This window comes from Calidris pugnax, unplaced genomic scaffold (assembly GCF_001431845.1).
Source record: "Calidris pugnax isolate Ruff unplaced genomic scaffold, ASM143184v1 scaffold14, whole genome shotgun sequence".
Classification (NCBI taxonomy): Eukaryota; Metazoa; Chordata; class Aves; order Charadriiformes; family Scolopacidae; genus Calidris; species Calidris pugnax.
Genome location: NW_015090793.1, coordinates 13,610,339 through 13,629,510, shown reverse-complemented (window position 1 = coordinate 13,629,510; position 19,172 = coordinate 13,610,339). Strand labels below are relative to the sequence as shown.

The 19,172-nt window shown below is 55.7% G+C and overlaps 1 protein-coding gene across 1 annotated transcript in view; it reads left to right on the top strand.

The window, feature by feature from the left end:
• The window catches only part of ADAM33 (ADAM metallopeptidase domain 33), a 33,410-nt gene that overhangs the window by 3,478 nt on the left and 10,760 nt on the right, over positions 1-19,172 (top strand). The window contains exons 2-12 of the mRNA XM_014966717.1: positions 2-110; positions 2,988-3,070; positions 10,552-10,628; positions 14,114-14,189; positions 14,679-14,755; positions 15,317-15,503; positions 15,953-16,018; positions 16,125-16,196; positions 16,654-16,820; positions 16,934-17,018; positions 17,739-17,881. Of these exons, the coding sequence (XP_014822203.1) occupies positions 2-110; positions 2,988-3,070; positions 10,552-10,628; positions 14,114-14,189; positions 14,679-14,755; positions 15,317-15,503; positions 15,953-16,018; positions 16,125-16,196; positions 16,654-16,820; positions 16,934-17,018; positions 17,739-17,881 (1,142 nt within the window). The remainder of the gene's footprint in view (position 1; positions 111-2,987; positions 3,071-10,551; positions 10,629-14,113; positions 14,190-14,678; positions 14,756-15,316; positions 15,504-15,952; positions 16,019-16,124; positions 16,197-16,653; positions 16,821-16,933; positions 17,019-17,738; positions 17,882-19,172) is intronic.

Genomic DNA, 19,172 nt, shown 5'->3' with positions numbered 1-19,172 from the left:
CCGCAAGCCCTGCGACCGCGGGGGCCTGGCGGCTTTTTGGGGGAGCCGCGTGTTCTTCCTGGGGTGGTTGCTGCTGCTCCCCGGGCGGGGGGATGCGTCTGGACCGCGAGGTAAGGGGAAGGGGGCCAGGGGGACGCGCATCCCAGGTTCAGCCCTCGGGGATAAGGGGGTGCGGGTGGGGGTACCCCGGGGTTTGCAGGGGAAGGATGGATGTGGATCTCGGGGGGGGGGGGTGTGTGTGGGTGTCGCGTCCCTAGGGTGGGAGCGAGGGGGGCTGTAGGCAGAGTGCCCTCCCGTCCCCCCCATCGCCCTGCTGGGCATGTGCCCCCCCAGATTCCCCCTCTCAGCGGGTACCCCAAGCCTTATCCCGGCGCTGCCCGGGGCAGGGCGGCCAGGCTCTGCGCTATGACTCTATATGGTCTGGTTGGGATGGGAGGGCTGGGACCAGCCAGCCCCGCTCCGGGAGAGGGGATGGATTCGGCTCCTCACCCCCACTGCTCCTCCGGCACCCCCCCGAACAACAGAGACCTCCCTCATCTCCCCATCCTGAGCCCCCCTTGGTTCCCCACAACTGCCCCAGCTCTGGGCGGTGGCACCTTGAAAGCGAGCTGGCAGTGGTTTGTGCGGCTGCTGTGTGTTTTGGGGTGAAACTTGGCCTTTCCTGCTATTGAGGAAATACATGATTTTTCCCCAGACGTTCCTATGACTTTTCAAGTTGTGTGCTTGTATGGGGTGGGGGGGCTTTGCCAGGTTGGGTTCAGTCTCCTGTAGTCTCTCTTCTCCATCCTTAATTCCTTCCACAGCCCCCCCATTATTTTTTTTTACTTTTAAGCTTTGCTGGGTTGTCTGTCTCTGCTGAAAATAAGTTTTCCAGCAACTCCAAGAGAGACTCGTGTGAGCTGTGCAGCTGGGAGAGGACTGGGGAGGGTGGTGGGAGCCAGAAACCTCTGTTTGGATTAAAGAGAGAGGAGGAGCAGATGGGAAAACTGCCCGCTTCAGCTGGAGCCTGGGTGCTGTGGGGCTCGTCTTTGTGCTCAAGCATCCCCCAAACACAGGGCTGCCCGACCGCAGTGCTGCAAACTTCCCAAATGCCAAAGCAATGCTCTTCCTGACACAGCATTCCCAGAAAGGGCTGGGAATGAGTGTGTTTTCCAGGGGAAAAAAAAGAGAAGGGAGGGAAGCGAGAAACCCCTTCTGCGCTACGTTTGGTTTTATTTGACTTAAATTTGTAAGGCCGTATCTTATGGTCTGAGTCTCTCCGATTCCCAGCAAAAGCTATAGTCAAAACAGCAAGAAGCTTAATATAATAACCAAGAGGTTTTTACGACGTGGCCTGAAGCCCAGCCCAGTAATCCCTGCAGATCGGCTGCCCCCCGTGTCCCATCCTCTCCCCAGACAGCGTGGGAGAAAGGCAGGCTCTGCAGCAAGCTGCCCTTCCCTGCAGCAGCCAGCGAGGAGAAAAAAATAGGATTTTTTCCTCTTCTTTTATCTAGGAGGAAGGCATTTTTTCCCCTCTTTTATCTAGTGGGAAGGCAGCAAAATTTGATGGAGCTGCTCACCCTTCGTGGCTGAACGCAAGTTGAATTGTGGCCGTGTCTCAGTTTCCCCACCAGAAAATGAGGCTTAAATATGGCTGGGGGGTTGGTGGGCCTCACTGACGCTTTCGGAGGAGGTGAGGAGAAGGAAGCTGGGATCGTGCCACCACCTTATCTACAGTTATTCCTGGAATCTGATTAAATGCTATATATAATGAAAGCTGATTAAATGCCACTGTGCGATAGCACCGGCTGCGTCCCAGGGCATTGTGGGACAGACGTGGCCAAGCTGAGTAGCTCAATCATGTTAAACACTCCATCTGAAGTTCCCAACCAATAGCTCCATCTTTTTTTTTTTTTTCACTTTTCAATAACTTCATTTTTCCTCAAGCCAAATCCCCCCAGATAGTTGCAGGGGGAACCAAAACAAGCATATAAAATTATGAAGCCGTAAGCCCTGTTATTCCACTCCCTTTGTAAATAACTTTGCCCTTCACTGGGGAAGGTTACTAGGTCCAAGCTTTCACTGACAACATTTGGCTTGGCAAGGTGGTCCAGCCCTTGACATTTTTGCTAGACCTCATCCCCTCTCTGTAGGATCTTCCAATTTTTTTTTTTTTTTTCCTGTTGCTGTTCAGGCTTAAGTCATCAGTAGCTGCTCGCTCTGCTGCAATCAAATACAGCCACATTGTTTAGGAAAAAAAAAATATCTTAGAAAGCCTGCCTGTCTCTAATCGAGCCAAGGAATTGCTTGTACTGCTCTGCCCCGGGGAGTTGGGATGGCTCAGAGAAACCCGTAATGTGCTGCAGCTATTTTAGCTCCCCTGCTCCCTGCTTGAGCCCCGCTCTGCCTGGAAAGATGATGGTTTCATTTCTGGGTGACTGAACCACGCTTCCCCGTCCCGTAAATGATGATGATCAATGGTGTAAAAGCATAAAGCCAAAAACAAAAAAAAAAGGGAAAAAACCCCATCTGTTTGTGTGATTCAGGAGAGTTCCTGCCATGTTGCCTGCACAGCCCCGACCCTCACCCTGGGCTGGGGGGTTCTGGGGGTGCTCGATGGGGTTCACCTGAGCTGGTTGGTGATGGTTGGGATGCCAGCAGGGCCAGGGTAGTGACACCCATGTGCCAGCTTCTTCTCAAGGGGAGGGGGTTTCAGGGAATTTAGGCCACGGGTTTGGGACCTGGGTGGGCAGCAGTGCTCTTGTGAGGCTTCCAGGAGCAAGTAGGGGCCAGCGATGAGGGTGCTGGCCTGGGGAAGGGGCAACGCTTTGGTTTCATGCTGGTGTCCATCCCCCAGGAACACCTAAGAGGTGGCCCTGGATGTTGGCCAGAGACCCCAGCTCTGTCTCTTCCCCTCTGTTTCTGTCTTGATGTGGCTGTGGAGGAGCTGCTACTCTCAGGGGCTTGCAAGGTCTGTTCACGTGCTCACCAGGTCTTCTCTTTCCCAGGGTCACCATCCCATGGAGAGCGGGTCACCCCACACTGGCTCCTCGGGGGCCGTACCAGACGAGCCGTCAGCCTGCATGAAAAGGTAAGGGCAGAGATGGTTCTCCTGCACACTGCACGGCTGGGTCCTGCGCCCAGAGGTCTCCATGGTGGGACTCAGATAGAGATATCCAATTTGCGGGTCCTACGAGCAGGATGTCGAGTTTATAGGACCCATCACCCTGCTCAGGTGATGCACAGGGAAAGCAAAGGATGCGATAACAGGTTAATTAAATGTGGTCTGAACTACTGGGCCATAGGAAGGATGGCCAGAGCTATAGGCTGAGTGGAAGGGAGCTTGGGCAGTCTGGAGACAGGAGTTGGAGGTAACTTGTCAGACTGATGGTTTGGCCAGGAGAGACAGACCAGCAGCATTAGCTCAAGCGAAAGTGCTGCAGGACTTAAGAGCGATATCTTGGGATGACTGTGAAGAAGCCAAACATGGGCTGTGGGGAGGAGAGGACATCTCTTTCCAGGCCTGCTCTGCTGGCCGTTGCACCCTCCCCGCCACCCCCACTGTCTCCAGATCTGCTTTATGAGGTGCTTGTGGTGACCCTCGCCTGGGTCTGGCGCCTTGCCGGGCTCTAGGGTCAACCGGTTCTGCAGCTGCCCATCAGCCACAGCAGCTGGTCCTCATACTCAGCAGCTGGGAGGGTCTTGGGGGCTGTGGTCTGCTTTGGGGCAGATCAAATCGCTTCCCAGCAGAACAAGCACCAATGTGGATGGTTGTGGGAAACTGTTGTGTTTTGGGACTGAGCAGATTGGCTGCTGAGAAGACTTAGTGCTGAGAAGTGACCTTCTCTGGTGGCATCTCCCTGTAGCAGGGGCTGAGGACACAGCTTTGAAGCTACCTGAGGTGCCTCCAAGTGCAACCTTCTTGGTCCAAGCAGGAGATACTGAGGGGGAGTCAGCCCATCTTCGTGGCAGAGAAAGTGGAGAGCGGCTTTCTGCTGCCTCCTCGGAGGGACTGGATGATGCCTGGGGGAATCAGGAGCATCACTCCCATCGGCACTGGCTGCTGGGAATCATGTTTCTCATCTCATGTTCCCATTGTGTCAGGGATGCTGTGGCCAGCCTGCAGAAATGTCCCCTCCCTTCCTAGCAGCCCTATTATTGGTCTATATTTAGGTTGGAGGGCACTTGAGATGGGGAACACACGGCAGTGGGAGGTTTATTTATACTCTTGCTAACACTCTGCTGCCCAAAATTGTGCTGGGTGGGTGCAAATTGCAGGCGTGCGTTGGATTTCAGAAGTCACCAGGGGACCCTGGGGCCGGTGGGGCACGGATGGCCACTGGATGGGGACAGGGTGGCTGAGCAGGTCCCAGTGTGTTTTCTGGCATCTGCTCTGCATTGGCTGGCTCCAGCCAGCCCGAAACAAGGAGGCTCCTGTTCCTCGGAGTGTGTGGGGGAAGGCGGGGAGAGTGGTGGTCACAGCCAGGAGTGTGGAGGCTTTTAAGGGGAAGGATGGTGGTAATCAGACAAAGGATGGGGTAGGAGTGAGCGGGCTCCCTGCATGCAGACGGAGCTCCAAGCCAGCCCTGTTTGCCCTGGTACTGCTGATGTGTGTATTTTTAGGATCAATTTAGCCTGCCCCATCCCAGTCTGTCTCCTCCTGCCCTCCAGCAAAGATCCTGGAAATAAATACCGCTGTGTGGTTGCCGTCAGCCCACTCTGTCCAGCCGTGGCTGGCTTTCGGGGTGGGAGTCTGCAAGGAGACAGCATCTGAGCACGTGAAATGATGGGTTCAAGCGTGGTGACTGCCCCGAGGCTCCTCCGTCCCTTCTCCGAGTGCTGCTCCTCTGAGCACGGGTGGGATGCTGCCGGGTGGCCTGTGCCACAGTCTCTGGGGGGACATCACTGCGTCTCCTTTCTCTCTTCCTGGAGGAGTGAGATCGAGTCAGTGGGAAGAGAGGGAGGATGGTGGTGGTGGTGGTGGCCCTGTGGTCCCATCGTGTGCGGGCTGGCACGGCGCTGGGCGGGCTGGACCCTGCCCTCCCCCCTCTACACCCTCCTCTCTCCTATTGTTCGGGGCTGAACTCCCCGCGGGCTCGAGGGCTCCCTGCACACATGGAAGTGATTTCGGAGAGGCCGGGGAGGAGGTCGTGGGGACCCTGATTGCAAACAGCTCCCTCGTTGCTGCTGGCTTGGGGTGGGATCCTGCCCCGCTGCTGCCGGCATCCTCCTCCTCCTCCCACTCCTTCCTCCCGGCTCGGGTCACAGAGCGAAGGCTGCCAGAGCTGACCGTGGGCTTTTACAGCCCTTCGGGGCTGGAAATGGAGGTTGTGCCCAGCATCCTGGCCCAGGCATCCCAACAGTATCCAGCCCCGCGGCACGTATGGAGTCCCCTGTCCCCACCCTGGGGACCCACCCAGCCTGTCAGCTTCCTCTGGTGTTCCCTGCCTTGTTCCTTTCCCTTTGTAACTGCATTTTCCCAAGCGTGGTTCCTCGCTGCAGTGGTTTTAAACTGAGAGCAGGTTTAGATTGGACATAAGGAGGAAATGTTTTGCTGTGAGGGCGGTGGGGCGCTGGACCAGGCTGCCTAGAGAAGTTGTAGGTGTCCCCTCTCTGGAAGTGTTCAAGGCCAGATTGGGTGGGGCTTTGAGCAACCTGACCTAGTGGAAGCTGCCCCTGCCCTTGGCAGGGGGTTTTGAGTAGATGATTTCTGAAGGTCCCTTCCAACCCAAACCATTCTGTGATTCTGTGATTCTATAAATCATGAGAGCTCAGGAACACACAGGCAGAAGAGGCCCTTGACCTTCCTCCGTGTGCCTTCTGGCACCCTGTCCCACTGCTACCCCTTGCGCTGCGGGATCATCATCTGCTGGGTGCCTGGAGTCGCCCATGTCTCTCTGTCCTCGTGGCAGGATGTGGCTGTCCCCTCATCCTTCCTGATGAACATCTGGAGCATCCTCTCCGGCTGCAACCAGGGTGCAATACCACATCCCTCCCCTGGCCCTGTGGTGTGGGTCCCTCCCATGAGAGCATCATATCCATGTGGGGTCACAGCCCTGCTCCAGGAGCAGGAAGGGAGGAGAAGGACCACTAGGTGCTGAGGACACACACTCCTGCGATCTGTTTCCTGTAGGGAAGCCCTTTTCCTTTGGCAATGTGTGGCAGGGCTGAGCAACCCTGACGTGGTCCCTGAGCCAAGTTTGCTTTAAAACATCCAAAATCCTGGCTCTGTCTCCAGTGCCTGTGCTACCCTGGTTCCTCCGACTGCCCTGGAGCTGGCTGCCCCCAGGATGCTTTTCCAGTGAGCAGCTGGAGTGAGAGGCTTGTCCTTGAGGTTTTGGATCCCAATCACGGTGTACATTTAGGACAAAGCAATGTAGTCCCCAAGCTGTGCTCTTCAAATCCTAACTGTGCTGCTGGGATCCAGCTGCCTGGGGAGGACCTGGCTCAGCCATGATGCTTCAGCTGCAAAACCCATCACCAAATCCTCTAGGGAGCATCTCCTGGTAACTGGGAGCCCTGTCTTCCTCCTAATGTCCAGGCTTGCATGCGCTTACTTAGGAAATCAGGGCTTGTGGGACCTGCCTGAGCAGATGGCCGGGCTGTGATTTGAACGTGGTTTTTGCATTTTGGCTTAACTAGTGATTTCCCAAGGAGCTCGGTGCTCTCTGAGACTGCTCTCCGGCAAGCCGCTCTCCTGCAGGGCAATGGGAGATTTCCAGCAAGGACAGAGGAGGGGGCCTGGGCCAGGAGGATAGCCAGGGGCTGTGGGGAAACAAAGATCGTCTTTCCCCTTGAAGAGCAATGCAAACCCCTTGGCCCCAGCTCCTCTGCAAACATCCTTGTGGTTTTTCTGATCAGCAGACCAGCAGTGGGTCTTCTGAGCTGCTTGTGGGCTGGGTCCTGGCCAGGGTAGATTCATCCCAGCTGCTCTTGGCCTCTCCCAGCCCAGCCCCTGATGGGACTGGCTTTGATGGGATGTCCTGGAGAGGGGCCATCACCTCCATATCCAGTCAGGGCTGAGCGAAGGTAGTTCCTGCATCCTTTTCACAGCTGGTGGAGAAAGGAGGTGGTGGCATTTGGATGAGGGAGGAACATGCTGGAGCCTAGGATGATGCTGGAGCCCGGGAAGGTGCTGAAGCCCAGGAAGATGCTCATCCCTGCTCATTCCTGGTGCACAGTGTTTTGACTGGCAGCTCTTGGAGACCCAAATGCCTGAGAGTTAGTCTCAAGGCAAAATTATCAGTGTTTAATTAATGCAATAACCTTTCCTGGCCTTAAAGTTGGGTTTTTTTGACTTCTGCCTGTCACGAGTAGTGCTCGCACCCTCCTTCTCCCTCATCTTACTCCTTGCTATTTATTTCTTCAACAGCTGAGCTGGTTTCAGCCCATCCCAGCTCCCCACTGCCTCTCCACATGCTCTCCGGGGAAACTGAGGCACGGGGAAGGGGAGAGCTTGTGATGTACCACCTTGCAGGGGTTGGACACAGAGCCCATTAGCCAGTGGTTTGTTTTCCAGCCTTTGGCAGCCTGGGAGACAGGACAGTGCATGAACTGGGAGCTGTGGATGCAGGGATAACCCTGCACACACATGTGTCCCTTTAAGACGGCAGCTGGGAAAGAACATTTTGCCAGTAAAGGCCCTTAAGTCGAGGCAGGGAGTAATTGCTGGGGAATTCAAAACCGGGAAGGAGCCGGCAGGGATGTGGGGAGGGGGAGGAGGAGGAGATGGGCTTCAGGGAGAGGGTGTTAGGGAGATCAGAGACGGGGAGAAACAGGCTTGAAAAAAGGGGGGGCGAGGAGGGGGAAAGAAGGGAAATAGCAAGAAAAACGTACAGACCATGTTTGGCCAGGGAGTGATGTTTGTATAAGATCATGTTCTAAAAATACAGCTCATTCCCACCATGGCTGAAGGAGGGGAGCCCTCTGCCCCAGCTTCCTCCTCCCTGCATCACACAGGGCCCCTTGCCGGGAGTGGGGACCGTGGCAGCGCCGTGGCCGTGCTGAAGGGGCTCACCAAGAACCAAGAAGCGTCAGGGCCTTGGAATCAGCTTGCTCTGCTGGGCTTTTTTTTTTAGTTTTTTTTTTTTTTTTTTTCCACCCTGGAAAAGGCAGATACTGGGCTGGCACCTTCCCAGAAGGACTGGCTACTTTGTACAGTTCACTTCAGACCTAAAACGCCTGTGAAGGTGCAGAATCAATGATAACCTTGGGTTTTTTATTCTTTTGACCCAGCATGAAAGGTCTGCAGAGGCAAAAGTAGCTGGACCAGCCTTAAATTCAGGTCCACTAGGTGCCAGAGACAAACTGGAAGGACATAAGGCATTGGCTGGCTAGCCTGCTGCGGCTGTCACAGTATCTGTGCTCTAAATCTCTGGGTTTAAACACAAAAAGTTTGCTCTGTTGTGTCAGGACAAGAGAATCTGTCAGTTATTAAACTTAGTCTACCAATAATAATATTTATTAACAGGAAAGAATGTGGCTTTACCCCCAAGAAAACACCTCATTATTGCCCCTTACTACTTTCCCCCATTCTGTTTAGCATAACAGCATTCCTAATTCTCCCAAGGCTCTCTGGAACTGCACTAAACATTTTTCCTTTCATTCTTCTCCTGAAATTTTTTTTTTTGGGTTTTTTTTTTTTTTTTTTTAAGTGCTGTGTCTGGTTTCCTTTTTTGGAGCTCGGAAGATGGTGTTGGAGGCAGAGTAGGGGCTTGGCCAGCCCCACTCCATCACAATGTCCCCATGCTGGGGTGACTGGCACCTCCCCGTCTCTGGGAAATGGGGCCAAAAGGACTCAGACCCATGTGTCTCCTATGGGCCAGAAGGATCCCTGTGGCCAATTTGAGCAGCTTAATGGGGTCCCTCCATCCTGGGAGCACAAACCCCGTGTCCTGAGGTGCAGCAGTGGTGGTACCCGGCCACCCTGCACCTCAAAACACTTTGTCCTGTGATGCTACCCCTTAAAAACATGATGGTCCCCAGGAGGGTGGCCCTGGGGCTGCCAGGCTGGAGGTCCCCCAGCATCCCCAGTGGCCTGGATGCAAGGTGGGAGCTAGGGTGCATGAGGAGCAAAACCTTGCTGGCCATCTCCATAGGGATAAGAGGGGACAGCAGGATTTGGCCTCTGTTTCAGCCCCAGCTGGGAATCACCCAACTTTACCCCCGCCCCGTTGCATTCCTAGTGACCGTCTGCAAAACCCCGTGATGCTAAGAGCAGCTGAAGCCAGAGTCTTGTGAGGATGGCTCCTTCCTCTCCCCTTCCCCTCCAGAGCTGGGAAATCCTTGCCAGCTTGTGGCCAGGGTGCTGGAGCCCCGCAGCGGATCCTGAGCACGAGGCAGAGGGCTGGCAGCCTGCCGGGCTCCCTGTATCCATCATGGATGGGGAGGGACCGAGCGAGGGAGACAGAGCCAGCCATGCCGGCCGGGCTATAAACAGAGACAGGGTGATGCTTTTAGTGTCCCCAGCACTGGAGCCGGGGAAGGGATGTGGGGACATCGGAGGAGGGTGGCACTTCTGGGCTCCAGCCCATCCTATCACATGCAAACGAGCCGTGCTGGTGTGGATCTCTGCATAGAGTTCCCATTTAACGCCCTCCAAAGCGAGGGAGTGAGTAAAACTGCCGGCATCCTGGGGAAGCTGAGTCAATCGTTTCCTCTTGCTGCCCCGTGGTATTTTTAACAGAGCAGTTATCCGCTGCCTGGGCAGTTGCTATTTATTTCCGTACCCCGCAGGGGTGCACGCAGGTGCTCATCCACCCAGGGACCAGCCTCCCCAGGATCTGGCTCAGCATCTCCGGTGGGATGAAGCCGTGGTGGGGCAGAGCACACAGACTGCATTCGGGATGCTCGGGGCAGTGCTCCTGACCCTGTATCCCATATCGGTTCTCTCCTGCTGCCTTTTTCTGGGAGAGCTGCCCCCTCCCCAGGCAGAGAGTTGGGATTTTCTTTCTCACCCCCTCTCTTGCAGGGTGAATCCCAGCGCGAATCCTCTTTTATCTGCTGCTATTAATGGGAAATCAAGCAGAAGGTTTTATTTCTCGCCTTCCGCGGGCTTGTGGCAGGGGATGGGGTAGGTGGAGCAGACCCACGGAGGAGAGGCTGCGATGTTCCCTGGGCAGGGGAGCAAAGGAAGGTGTTGGGGACAGGGATGGACAGAGGAGATGCTGTCTGGTGGGAACAGTGCAGGGTACCCCATGATCCATTCCAGCTTGAATCGAGGGACTGCGTGAGGTGAGAGGTGATGTGGGTTCATCTGGGATGTCCCCTGCAGAGTGGCTAGAGATGTTCAGGAGCCACCTGACCCCTGTGTCCCCACTCACACCCATCCCTGCCCTGAGGCACACATGCTGTCACTGTCTCCTGCTGCATTTTTGCAGTTGGAAAAGCAGCTCCTGCTTTTACAAACAGCTATGGTGCTCAAAATCCACTGCATCTGCTGCCCTTTGTGTTGCTAACGGAGCGGTAGGTCCTACAATAATACAGGCGGGCAGCAGGATGGACAGGCATCCAACTGGCAGCGTCCAGAGCTCTGTCTTTTCTAACTCCATCCCTCCTTTGCTTCCTCTGTAGGTGCCGGCGCCTGCCCGGGCAAAGATGGCCGTGATGGCTGAGGGCAGAGAGCTCGTCCTGGTGCTGGAGAGGAACCAGTAAGTGTCGGGGCTGGGACTGGGGAAGGGGAGTTGGGTGTTCCTGGTGTGGTCCCACCTAGAGTGGTAGTATCCTGGCTGTCCTGTCCTGGCTCTCCTGCCAGCAGGGGAAGGGATGACCCGGTGTGGCTTCCTGCCACTTGTGGCCAATGCAGCAGTTTGGGCTGAAGCACTCCTTTTTCCACTGCCCACACCCGTGTTGTGCAAGAAACAGCCTTAGCTTGATGCAGGTGCAGGACCCAGCATGGGTAAAGGTGGTGTGGAGTGCTTAGGGGATGGAGATGTTCCAGGCAGAGGGTCAGCTGGACACGGGGCTCTTGGGCTGCCAACCCGCTGGTAGGGCTAATTCTGTGAGGTCCTTGGAGGTATCTCATGGTGGGCAACTCTGACTGCTGGCAGTGATTTGGAAACCTCTGCTGTTTTTCTGCTGAGATGGTCTTGGGGTTGTCAGCCTGACACCATTCCTGGACAACCTTGCCATGTAGCCTCGCTTGACCCTTTCTGGGCCCCTTCTTTGATTCAGCGTGGACAGAGGTGCCAGCAGCATCTGTCCTTCGTGACACTCACCCGGCCTGGCATCCCGTTGTGCTGGGGCTGGGGCAAAGAGAGCAATCACCTCCATCTCCTGCCCTGCTCTCCTTGCCCTTCTCCCCAAGACTTAGTGACATTTGTCCCTTCTGGGGTTCTGTTCTTTCCTGGTGCCAGGCGGCCCCGTGGTGGAGCAGGGCAGAAAGCAGATCTGTTCAGGACAGGCTTCTGCTTCCACTTCTGCTTCTCAGCAGCAGCTGTGGGAGGCTCGTGCCTGGCAGAGCCCTCTTCTTCCTGCTGTTTGTGTACGAAAGCAGCCACCACGGTATCCCCTGAACAGCCCTGCTGGGCAGCAGGTCCCAACAACCTGCAGAGGGGCTTTTGGTGTGTGGGAAGGAGAACTGGGGAGCTGCCATGCATGTGGAGTTTTAGGATTGTGGCCAATGGGGGGGCTGGCAGCTGGGTTTGAAAGCTTAAGTGGAAAGCTTAGCCTTGTTTCTAGCTGGTGCATCAGTCCTGGAGGTGTTTGTACATCTTCCCATGAGCCAAATTCTGGCTTGGCACCACTTTGCCATGCTGAAGCGATGAATGTGGCCAGGAGTGGGTGAAAAGCATAATTGGTGGCTGTAGTGCTTCTGGCAGGACTGGAGGAATGTGGGGATGCTGAACTCTGGATGAGGGCACAGTGAAACAGATGAAGGGCTTGGTGGCAGCAAAAGGGAGCTGAGCATCCAGGGCAGTCCGTGGCACCCAGGACCTTCCATGGCACCAAAAAGCATTCATGGCACATATGACTGTCTGTGGTACCAAGAACTGTCTATGGCACCCAGGACTTCCCATGGCATCAAAGAGCATCCATAGAACACAGGACCATCCATGGTACCCAAGACAAGTCATGCTATTCATGCTAGTTCATGACACTCAAGATCATCCATAGCACCTAGGATAGTATGTGGCATCCAAGAGCATCTGTGGCACCCAGGACAGTCCCTGGTACCCAAGACCATCCATAGCACCAAAGGCAGTCCATATGACACCCAGGATAGTCTACAGCACCCAAGACTGGCTGTGCCTAGTGGTTGTATCTACTGGAGAGACCAATGCAGACCTGTCCATCTACACTGCTGTCTCGTGCCAACTAACTGGGCTCCTTAGCCCTGCTAGCTCATGGCCCATTGAGGCCATGGTAGACCTCAAATCTTCTTTCTTCCGGTACTGGGAGATGTGATCAGCCTTGAAAACCACCCTTTGTGGTGTTTTCCAACAAGGGCTTCCCTTGTGCTGGAGAAGAATACACATCTCCTTGCCTTTCCTTTTCCGGGGCTCCTGGTCCTTGGCCTACCCTGGAGAGGACATTCCAGTGGTCTGAGCCATGCTGGGACTGTCTGTGTCCCTGGTTGGGGGATTGGTTCAACCTTCCCAGTTCCCCCTATTCCCTGGGCATGGCATGGAGGCTTTTGCTTCTGCTGTCCTCAGGTGACTTGTCCCAATGTCTGTCACCATCCTGAACGGGCAGCTGCCCGTTTGCCCCCACACTAGCTAGGCACTTGTCTTACCAGGCTGCCCATGAGTCCCTATCCAGGACCCAGGCTGAGCTCCCGTCTCCTTTCTCCTCTGTAACTGGAGCTACTGGTGCCAGGCACCCACTCAGGCAGGCTGGGAAGGCAGGAACATGCCCACAGCGACATTTTTGAGGCCAAACTTGTTGCAAAATAGAAACCAAGAGGCGGGAGGGCTATTCTGGGGCTGTCTGCTTGGTTTATTTTCTTCTTCTACAGAATAAAACCCCTGGGACAGGGCCAAACCCCACAAATTGAGGGCCAAACTGTCACCAGGAGTAAACCCAGCCCTGTTTGGTACTTCTTTGGGTGGCTGAGACCCCTGCATGCATGCTGTCTCTTGGGTCCCCCTGGGGGGGGGGTTGTCTTGCAGCTGTCCCCACGGTGGCTGCAAGTTCATAGTGGGGCACCCATTGCCCTGGCATCTGGGCAGGGTGATGCAGCCTTCTGTGGTGTGAGAAACTCCCACCCCTTTCTCTTCTCTCCCACCACCCATGGGTTCATTTCAGTCTAAATGCCCCCCGCTTGCCCCCTGGGACCTCCAGCCCCTCACTCTTGCTTGTTGCAAGCTCAGCTCTGGCTCCTCCCCACGGCATGAAGCAATTTGTCAGTGTGGGATGGGGCTGCATCATGGGTAGCTCTAAGACCAACCTTGGTGGGAGATGGCCATCAGCTAGGGGGAAGCTGAGGCACATAGGGTGAAGGCAAGGGGGTGCAGGCTTTGCTAAAAGCAGCCTGAGATTTCTCATGCTCAGCTCTGGTTTTTTTGGAACCCCTGCCCTGTTGCTGAGGTGTTGCATCAGGTGCATCGCCCTCAGTGTGCCATGAGCGAGGAGAAGTGACATGATTGGGGCTGAAGGGGGTGGCTGTGTAGGAGACCCCAAACCTCTTGTGTCCTTGGCTGGACCTTGAGTACGAGGTTGATCCCTTCCTCTCCCAGTAGGATGCTTCCCCCTGGGGACTTTGGTAGTCCCAGGGGAGGTTTGGTCCCTATGGAGAAGCTGTCACCCTGCCTGGCTGCTCATCCTTGGTGGCGGTGAGGTAGCCCCTGAGCCAGAGGGGTGGGTGGGCAGCCAGGCTTTTCCTGTGCAGGTCCCCCTGTCCCAGACCAGCAGGGTCTTGAAGCCGTATGGGCATCCCCTTCCTGTCTAAACACAGAGGGGGGCTATTTGTGTCCCCACTGGCCATGGGTAACTGCTGGTCAGGGGCAGTGGTGGCCACACTGCCAGCTGCTCTGCCCAAAGATTTGCAAAGGGGGGGCTGTGAAGGGGAACCACGCAGACGGCTCACCCTGCATGGCTGCCCAGGGCTGGGCGTGGAGGCTTGGTGTGTACCTGTGCCACGACGCCCAGAGCACCTTGAGGTTCCTCACCCCTCTCCCCTCTCCTCTCTCTGCAGGCTGCTGGCGCCAGGCTACACCGAGACACACTATGCTGCAGACGGGCAGCCGGTGACGGTGTCCCCCAACCAGACGGTGGGTGCCTGAGGGATGGGTGTAGCTCACCTCCTTTTTCCAGGGTGCCTTGGCACCTGGGACGAAAGCCAAAGCCCCACCGGGCCGAGGGGCGGTGTTTTCGCTGGCAGCATCCCCGGCGCCTGTGGCGGGAGGAATGCGGCAACACGCGGCTCCTGTATCTCTTGGCCGTGATACAGCACCTCGGGAAATAAACACAGGCAGCGCCGGGCTCGAGCAGGCCTCGCGTTTCCCCGACGTCCCCCCACCGGTCGTTTGTCACCCTTCCAGCCAGCCGGGCCGGGCGCGGGGCTGTCTGTGTCCCTGGCTGAACTGCAGGAGCCAGCAGCCTCCTGGCTCCATCCCTCCCATTCCCTGGTGCAGAGGGACACCACTTGCCACGCTGGGAAATGCAAAACGGGTGTTTATCAGGGCCAAGAATGTGGGATTTCTTGCTGCCCAGCCCCGCATGGTGGTTTCTAATGGAGATCTCCATCGCCTCTCTCCCAGGACCATTGCTACTATCACGGACACGTCCGAGGCTATGGTGGCTCCTGGGTCGTCCTCAGCACCTGCTCGGGAATACGGTACGGAGATGTGCAGGGCAGGGGAGCTTGTGGGGATGATGAAGTTGGGGATGGATCCAGCTGCCCCCTGCCTCCTTGCAGGGACCTCTTCTGGGGACCCCCCAGGGAGCAGCACTGATGGTCTTGCACACCCAGCTCTAGATGCTCCATGGGGCTGATTTTCCATCGCCCCCCTTCTCCCATCCTTCACCTGACCCTGGGGCAGGCAGGGCAGGGAGAGGCCAATTTTCTGGCAACATAAGCTGCCTTCAAGGAAATTGGTCTCTGGAGGAGGCAAGATCCCCGGACCCTGCAGTGGGTGCCCCAGAACTGAGCTTTGCCCTGTTGCAACCACCAGCTGCCGTCCCATGTTCACGTGGTCTGACCAGCACGGAGGTTTTCATGCTAAGGACATTTTAGCTCATAGGGCTGTATTGACAGAGGTACCCATCTCTTGTCTGTGCCCCCACCCTGGGCATGGGCCAAGCTGAGGTGCAGTGAGTTTGTGGGGCCTCAGCAGGGGCTGAGGGAGCTGGATTGAAAGCACCACAGGAGCCATCAGGGGCTGCTCTCCATTGCCAGGGGCCTGATAGTGCTGAGCAGCAACAACAGCTACTACCTGAAACCCCTGGGGACCCCCGAGCCAGGCCACCACATCATCCACCGAGCAGAGCACTTGCCCATCCAAGGGGGGACCTGTGGCCACGGTGACGATTTCGGGAGCACCATTGCTGACATCGCTCAGCTCTTCCAGCCAGTGCACCACCGGGTAAATACATCCTGGGGGGGAAATCCATCCTGGGGTCCTTTGCTTATGGAGGGGCAGAGGGCTGAGAGCGGTGCTGCCTGTGTCCTCTCCTAAATACCTGCAGCTTGTGACAGGGGTGCCTGTCACCCTGGCATCTGGGCAGGGTTGTGCAGGCAGATGGGAAGTGAGGGGTGTTCGTGGGCAGCTTGCCAGGTTTGAGTCTGGGCAGGAGATCTTGAAGGGAGGACATGTGGGTTGGGGGTCGGTGCTGTCATACAGTGTGATGTGATGTGAGGTGATACTGGGAATTGCTCTAAAGCTGCCCAAATTTTCTCGATCTCCTCGTGCCTGAGTTTCCCCCCTTGGCCATCCTTCCTGGGCAGCTCTGCAGTGTCTGGGAAACCTGTGATGCCCAGAGCTGCAGGCTGCCCACTCTTTCAGTTCTCCAAGTCTTGCTGTCTGTCTTGCAGGCAAAGAGAGATGCCTGGAGGACCATGAAGTACATGGAACTCTTCATTGTTGCTGATCACACACTGGTGAGCAGCATGGGGGCAGAAACCTGGTCCCCTGCCAAAAAGCCAGGACACTTCTCTGTCTCCCTCCCTGCTCTTCCTCTGGTGACCCTTCCCCGTCTCTCTGCAGTACAGGAACCAGAACCTCAACTTGGGCCTCACCAAGCAGCGCATTGTGGAGATTGCAAACTATGTGGACAAGGTAATGGCCAGTGAGAGGGACCTGCTACCACCTCCATCATTCCCAGTGCATGTGAAAGGACCTGAGTTCAGGGCTAGCCTGGTGGTGGCCCTCAGGGACTGTCACTGTGTCACTGGGGCTGTAGTGTTTAGACACGTGGTGGAAAATGCTTTCCCACCATCAGATGAGCTGCAGCAGTGAAGAGGGTGCTGGCTTTTTGCCCTGCTGTGGTGATGGGGATCAGTGCTGGCATCCTTGACACAAGCAGGGAGATGCTTAGATGTTGTCAGCTGATGGGACAGCATCCTGTCACCCTGACTGGCTTCTGTGCCGACACCTGTCCCTGTAGACCTCACACTTGCAAGTGGATTTGGGACAAGTGTGTCCCTGAGTCACCCAGCTGAAAAGCTGTGGCGGAGATGGGGGATGGACAGCGAATGCCCATCCCTATCCCCTCATTCCCGTCCCTTCTCTGCAGTTTTACAGGTCGCTGAATATCAAGGTGGCCCTGATTGGCCTGGAGGTGTGGACGGAGAGGGACCAGTGCGCCGTCACCAGCGACGCCAACGCCACGCTCTGGTCCTTCCTGCAGTGGAAGAAGGCGCTGAGGTCACGCAAGAAGCATGACAACGCTCAGCTGCTGACGTGAGCACCCCTATGGACCTGGAGATGTCGGGGCAGGGGGCTCCCAGCTCAGACTGGGGTTTCCAAACCACCCCTGGGATGCTAACTGCCCTGCTGTTCTCCCTTCTGGGCAGAGGGAAGACGTTCAGGGGGACAACCATCGGCATGGCCCCACTGGAGGGGATGTGCAGCGCGGATAACTCTGGTGGTGTCAGCGTGGTAAGAGGGCATGGGGGTCCCTGCTGCTTGTCCCAGGCTGGGACACCCCATCGCCACCCCATCTTGCTGGGGTTCTTCACGGGCCTGTAGGATCAGCCAGTGGGGGCTGGTTCTGGGATGCAGCCTGAGAGCAAACAATGATGCTGGTAGCCCCTTACACCTCTCAGATGTTGGCCAAGTACTAAGGAGGGTGAGAAGGCCTGATTTAAAGGTCTTCTTCTTCATGTGCACCCCCTGCTTGCAGCTAGCAGCAATGCTGGGATTGCCTGTGTTGCTTCTGCCTCTCATATTGAATAGTCCCTGGTTGTTCCCTGCTTGTGCTTTCTGGTTTTGTAAGATGATCTCAGCCCCAGATAACTCTTATCCTCCTCCTGATGGGGGATGAGGGTCACCCTGGTGGCCTGTGGTCCCTAGGCAGTTTGGTGTGTAGCACTGAGGTTTCTGGTTTTTGGGATGTGCCTTCCAAGGCCCCATGTTTTCAGCAGCTGGCTCCAGCAAAAGAACTTCCCAAGGTCCCATGCAGGACTTTTGGGAGACCAAACCCCACTACTGCTATGAATCTTCCTCCATCCCTCTCTCTGTCCCTCCCATGGGATCCAGTTGCAATTCCAGGGATGTTGTGATCCCTCCATCACCCCAACCCCATTCCCTGCTGTGGGATCACCCTTCTTCTCCGTTGCTCCCGGCTGCTATGCTGACACATGCCCCATCCCTATGCAGGACCACTCGGAGCAGCCCATTGGAGCAGCCGCCACTATGGCCCACGAAATTGGCCACAATTTTGGCATGAGCCATGACAGCACGGGCTGCTGTGTGGAGGCCACCCCGGAGCAAGGCGGCTGTGTCATGGCAGCAGCCACTGGGTAAGTGGCAGTGGGGATGGGATGTGGCCCCTAAGCCCCCCAGCAGGTTATGGGTGCTGTTTGCAGCTGGATGGGCTGGGGCATGGGGAGGGGGTCATGACCTGCAAGGCACCTTTGTGGGTGCAGTGCCCCATTGCAAAGGGGAACCCGGCTGGTTGCCCTCCTCCCTGTTTGCCCTGCACATCCCACTTCCCTGGAGTCAGCACATCCAGGGGTCCAGGAGCAGACAGGGCTGGTGGTCTCCAAGGGGTAGCAGAGGATAGCAGAGGGGTAGCAGCTCCATCCCAAACGAGCCAGAGGTGGAAGCAAATGGATGTTACCTGGCTTTTCCTGTGGCTCTCAGGGCTGTCTGACCAGCGTGCTGACCCCATGGTGTTCAGTCTCTGCCTGGGTGGATTGTGGTGGAGAAAAACACTGGCTTTCCAGGGCGAGGCGGTTGTGCACTTGATTGTTTAGTTATCCTACTAATTAAATATCCTGCCCCCACCCACCTCAGCTGGATGCACTGGTGCAAAACAGCAGCAGATGCTGTAGCTCAGCTGCGCCCCTGCTCACCCGCAGACAAAGCTCTCCGAGCTGACATCTCCCTGTGACTTTTCTTCCTTCTTATTTTGAAGAAATACTTTTTCCCCACATGGGCAGGAAACATATTTTTGACTGTGTTCAGCCTTTCCCTATTTGCACATTCCTTGTACCAGCTCATGGCTTTATTTATTTGCTCACCCTCCTATAACTTGCATGGACTTACAGCTTTCCCTACAGCTCAAGAGATTTCCCCCAGACTTCAAAATTACTTTCAGAAGAAGCCCTCTGTGCCGTCTCGGAAATGAGATGTCCTAATATGAAATAAAATGTTTTTTCACTGATAGGAGGAAATGAAACTAGCGCTGAAGCAGAGAAATGTGCAGAACTCTTACTATCTGCTTCCTCATTCTTAATACATGACAGAAGAAACCCACAAACTTGTGCAAAATTATGGAAGAACCATGCTCAGAGCTTCTCTAGAAAATGACTGTTTCTCTCCAACTCCTTAGAGGAAACGGCAGTTGGGCTGTTAGAGAAATAACCTTACACGTTGTAGGCTCTGATTGGTTTTTTTTTCAGTGCTCAGGCCTTGTGAATGATTTAATATGGTGTGTGTGGGGGGGGTTGTGTTTTTTTTTTTTTCCATTTTTCTTTAATTTTGTAGAGGATTTTTTTCCGTCTGAGCCCCAGAGGTATTTAAATAGCCCCCAAAGGATATTTCCCATCAGTGATAGCAGGCACATATTTAGCAGACATCCTGAGCAGG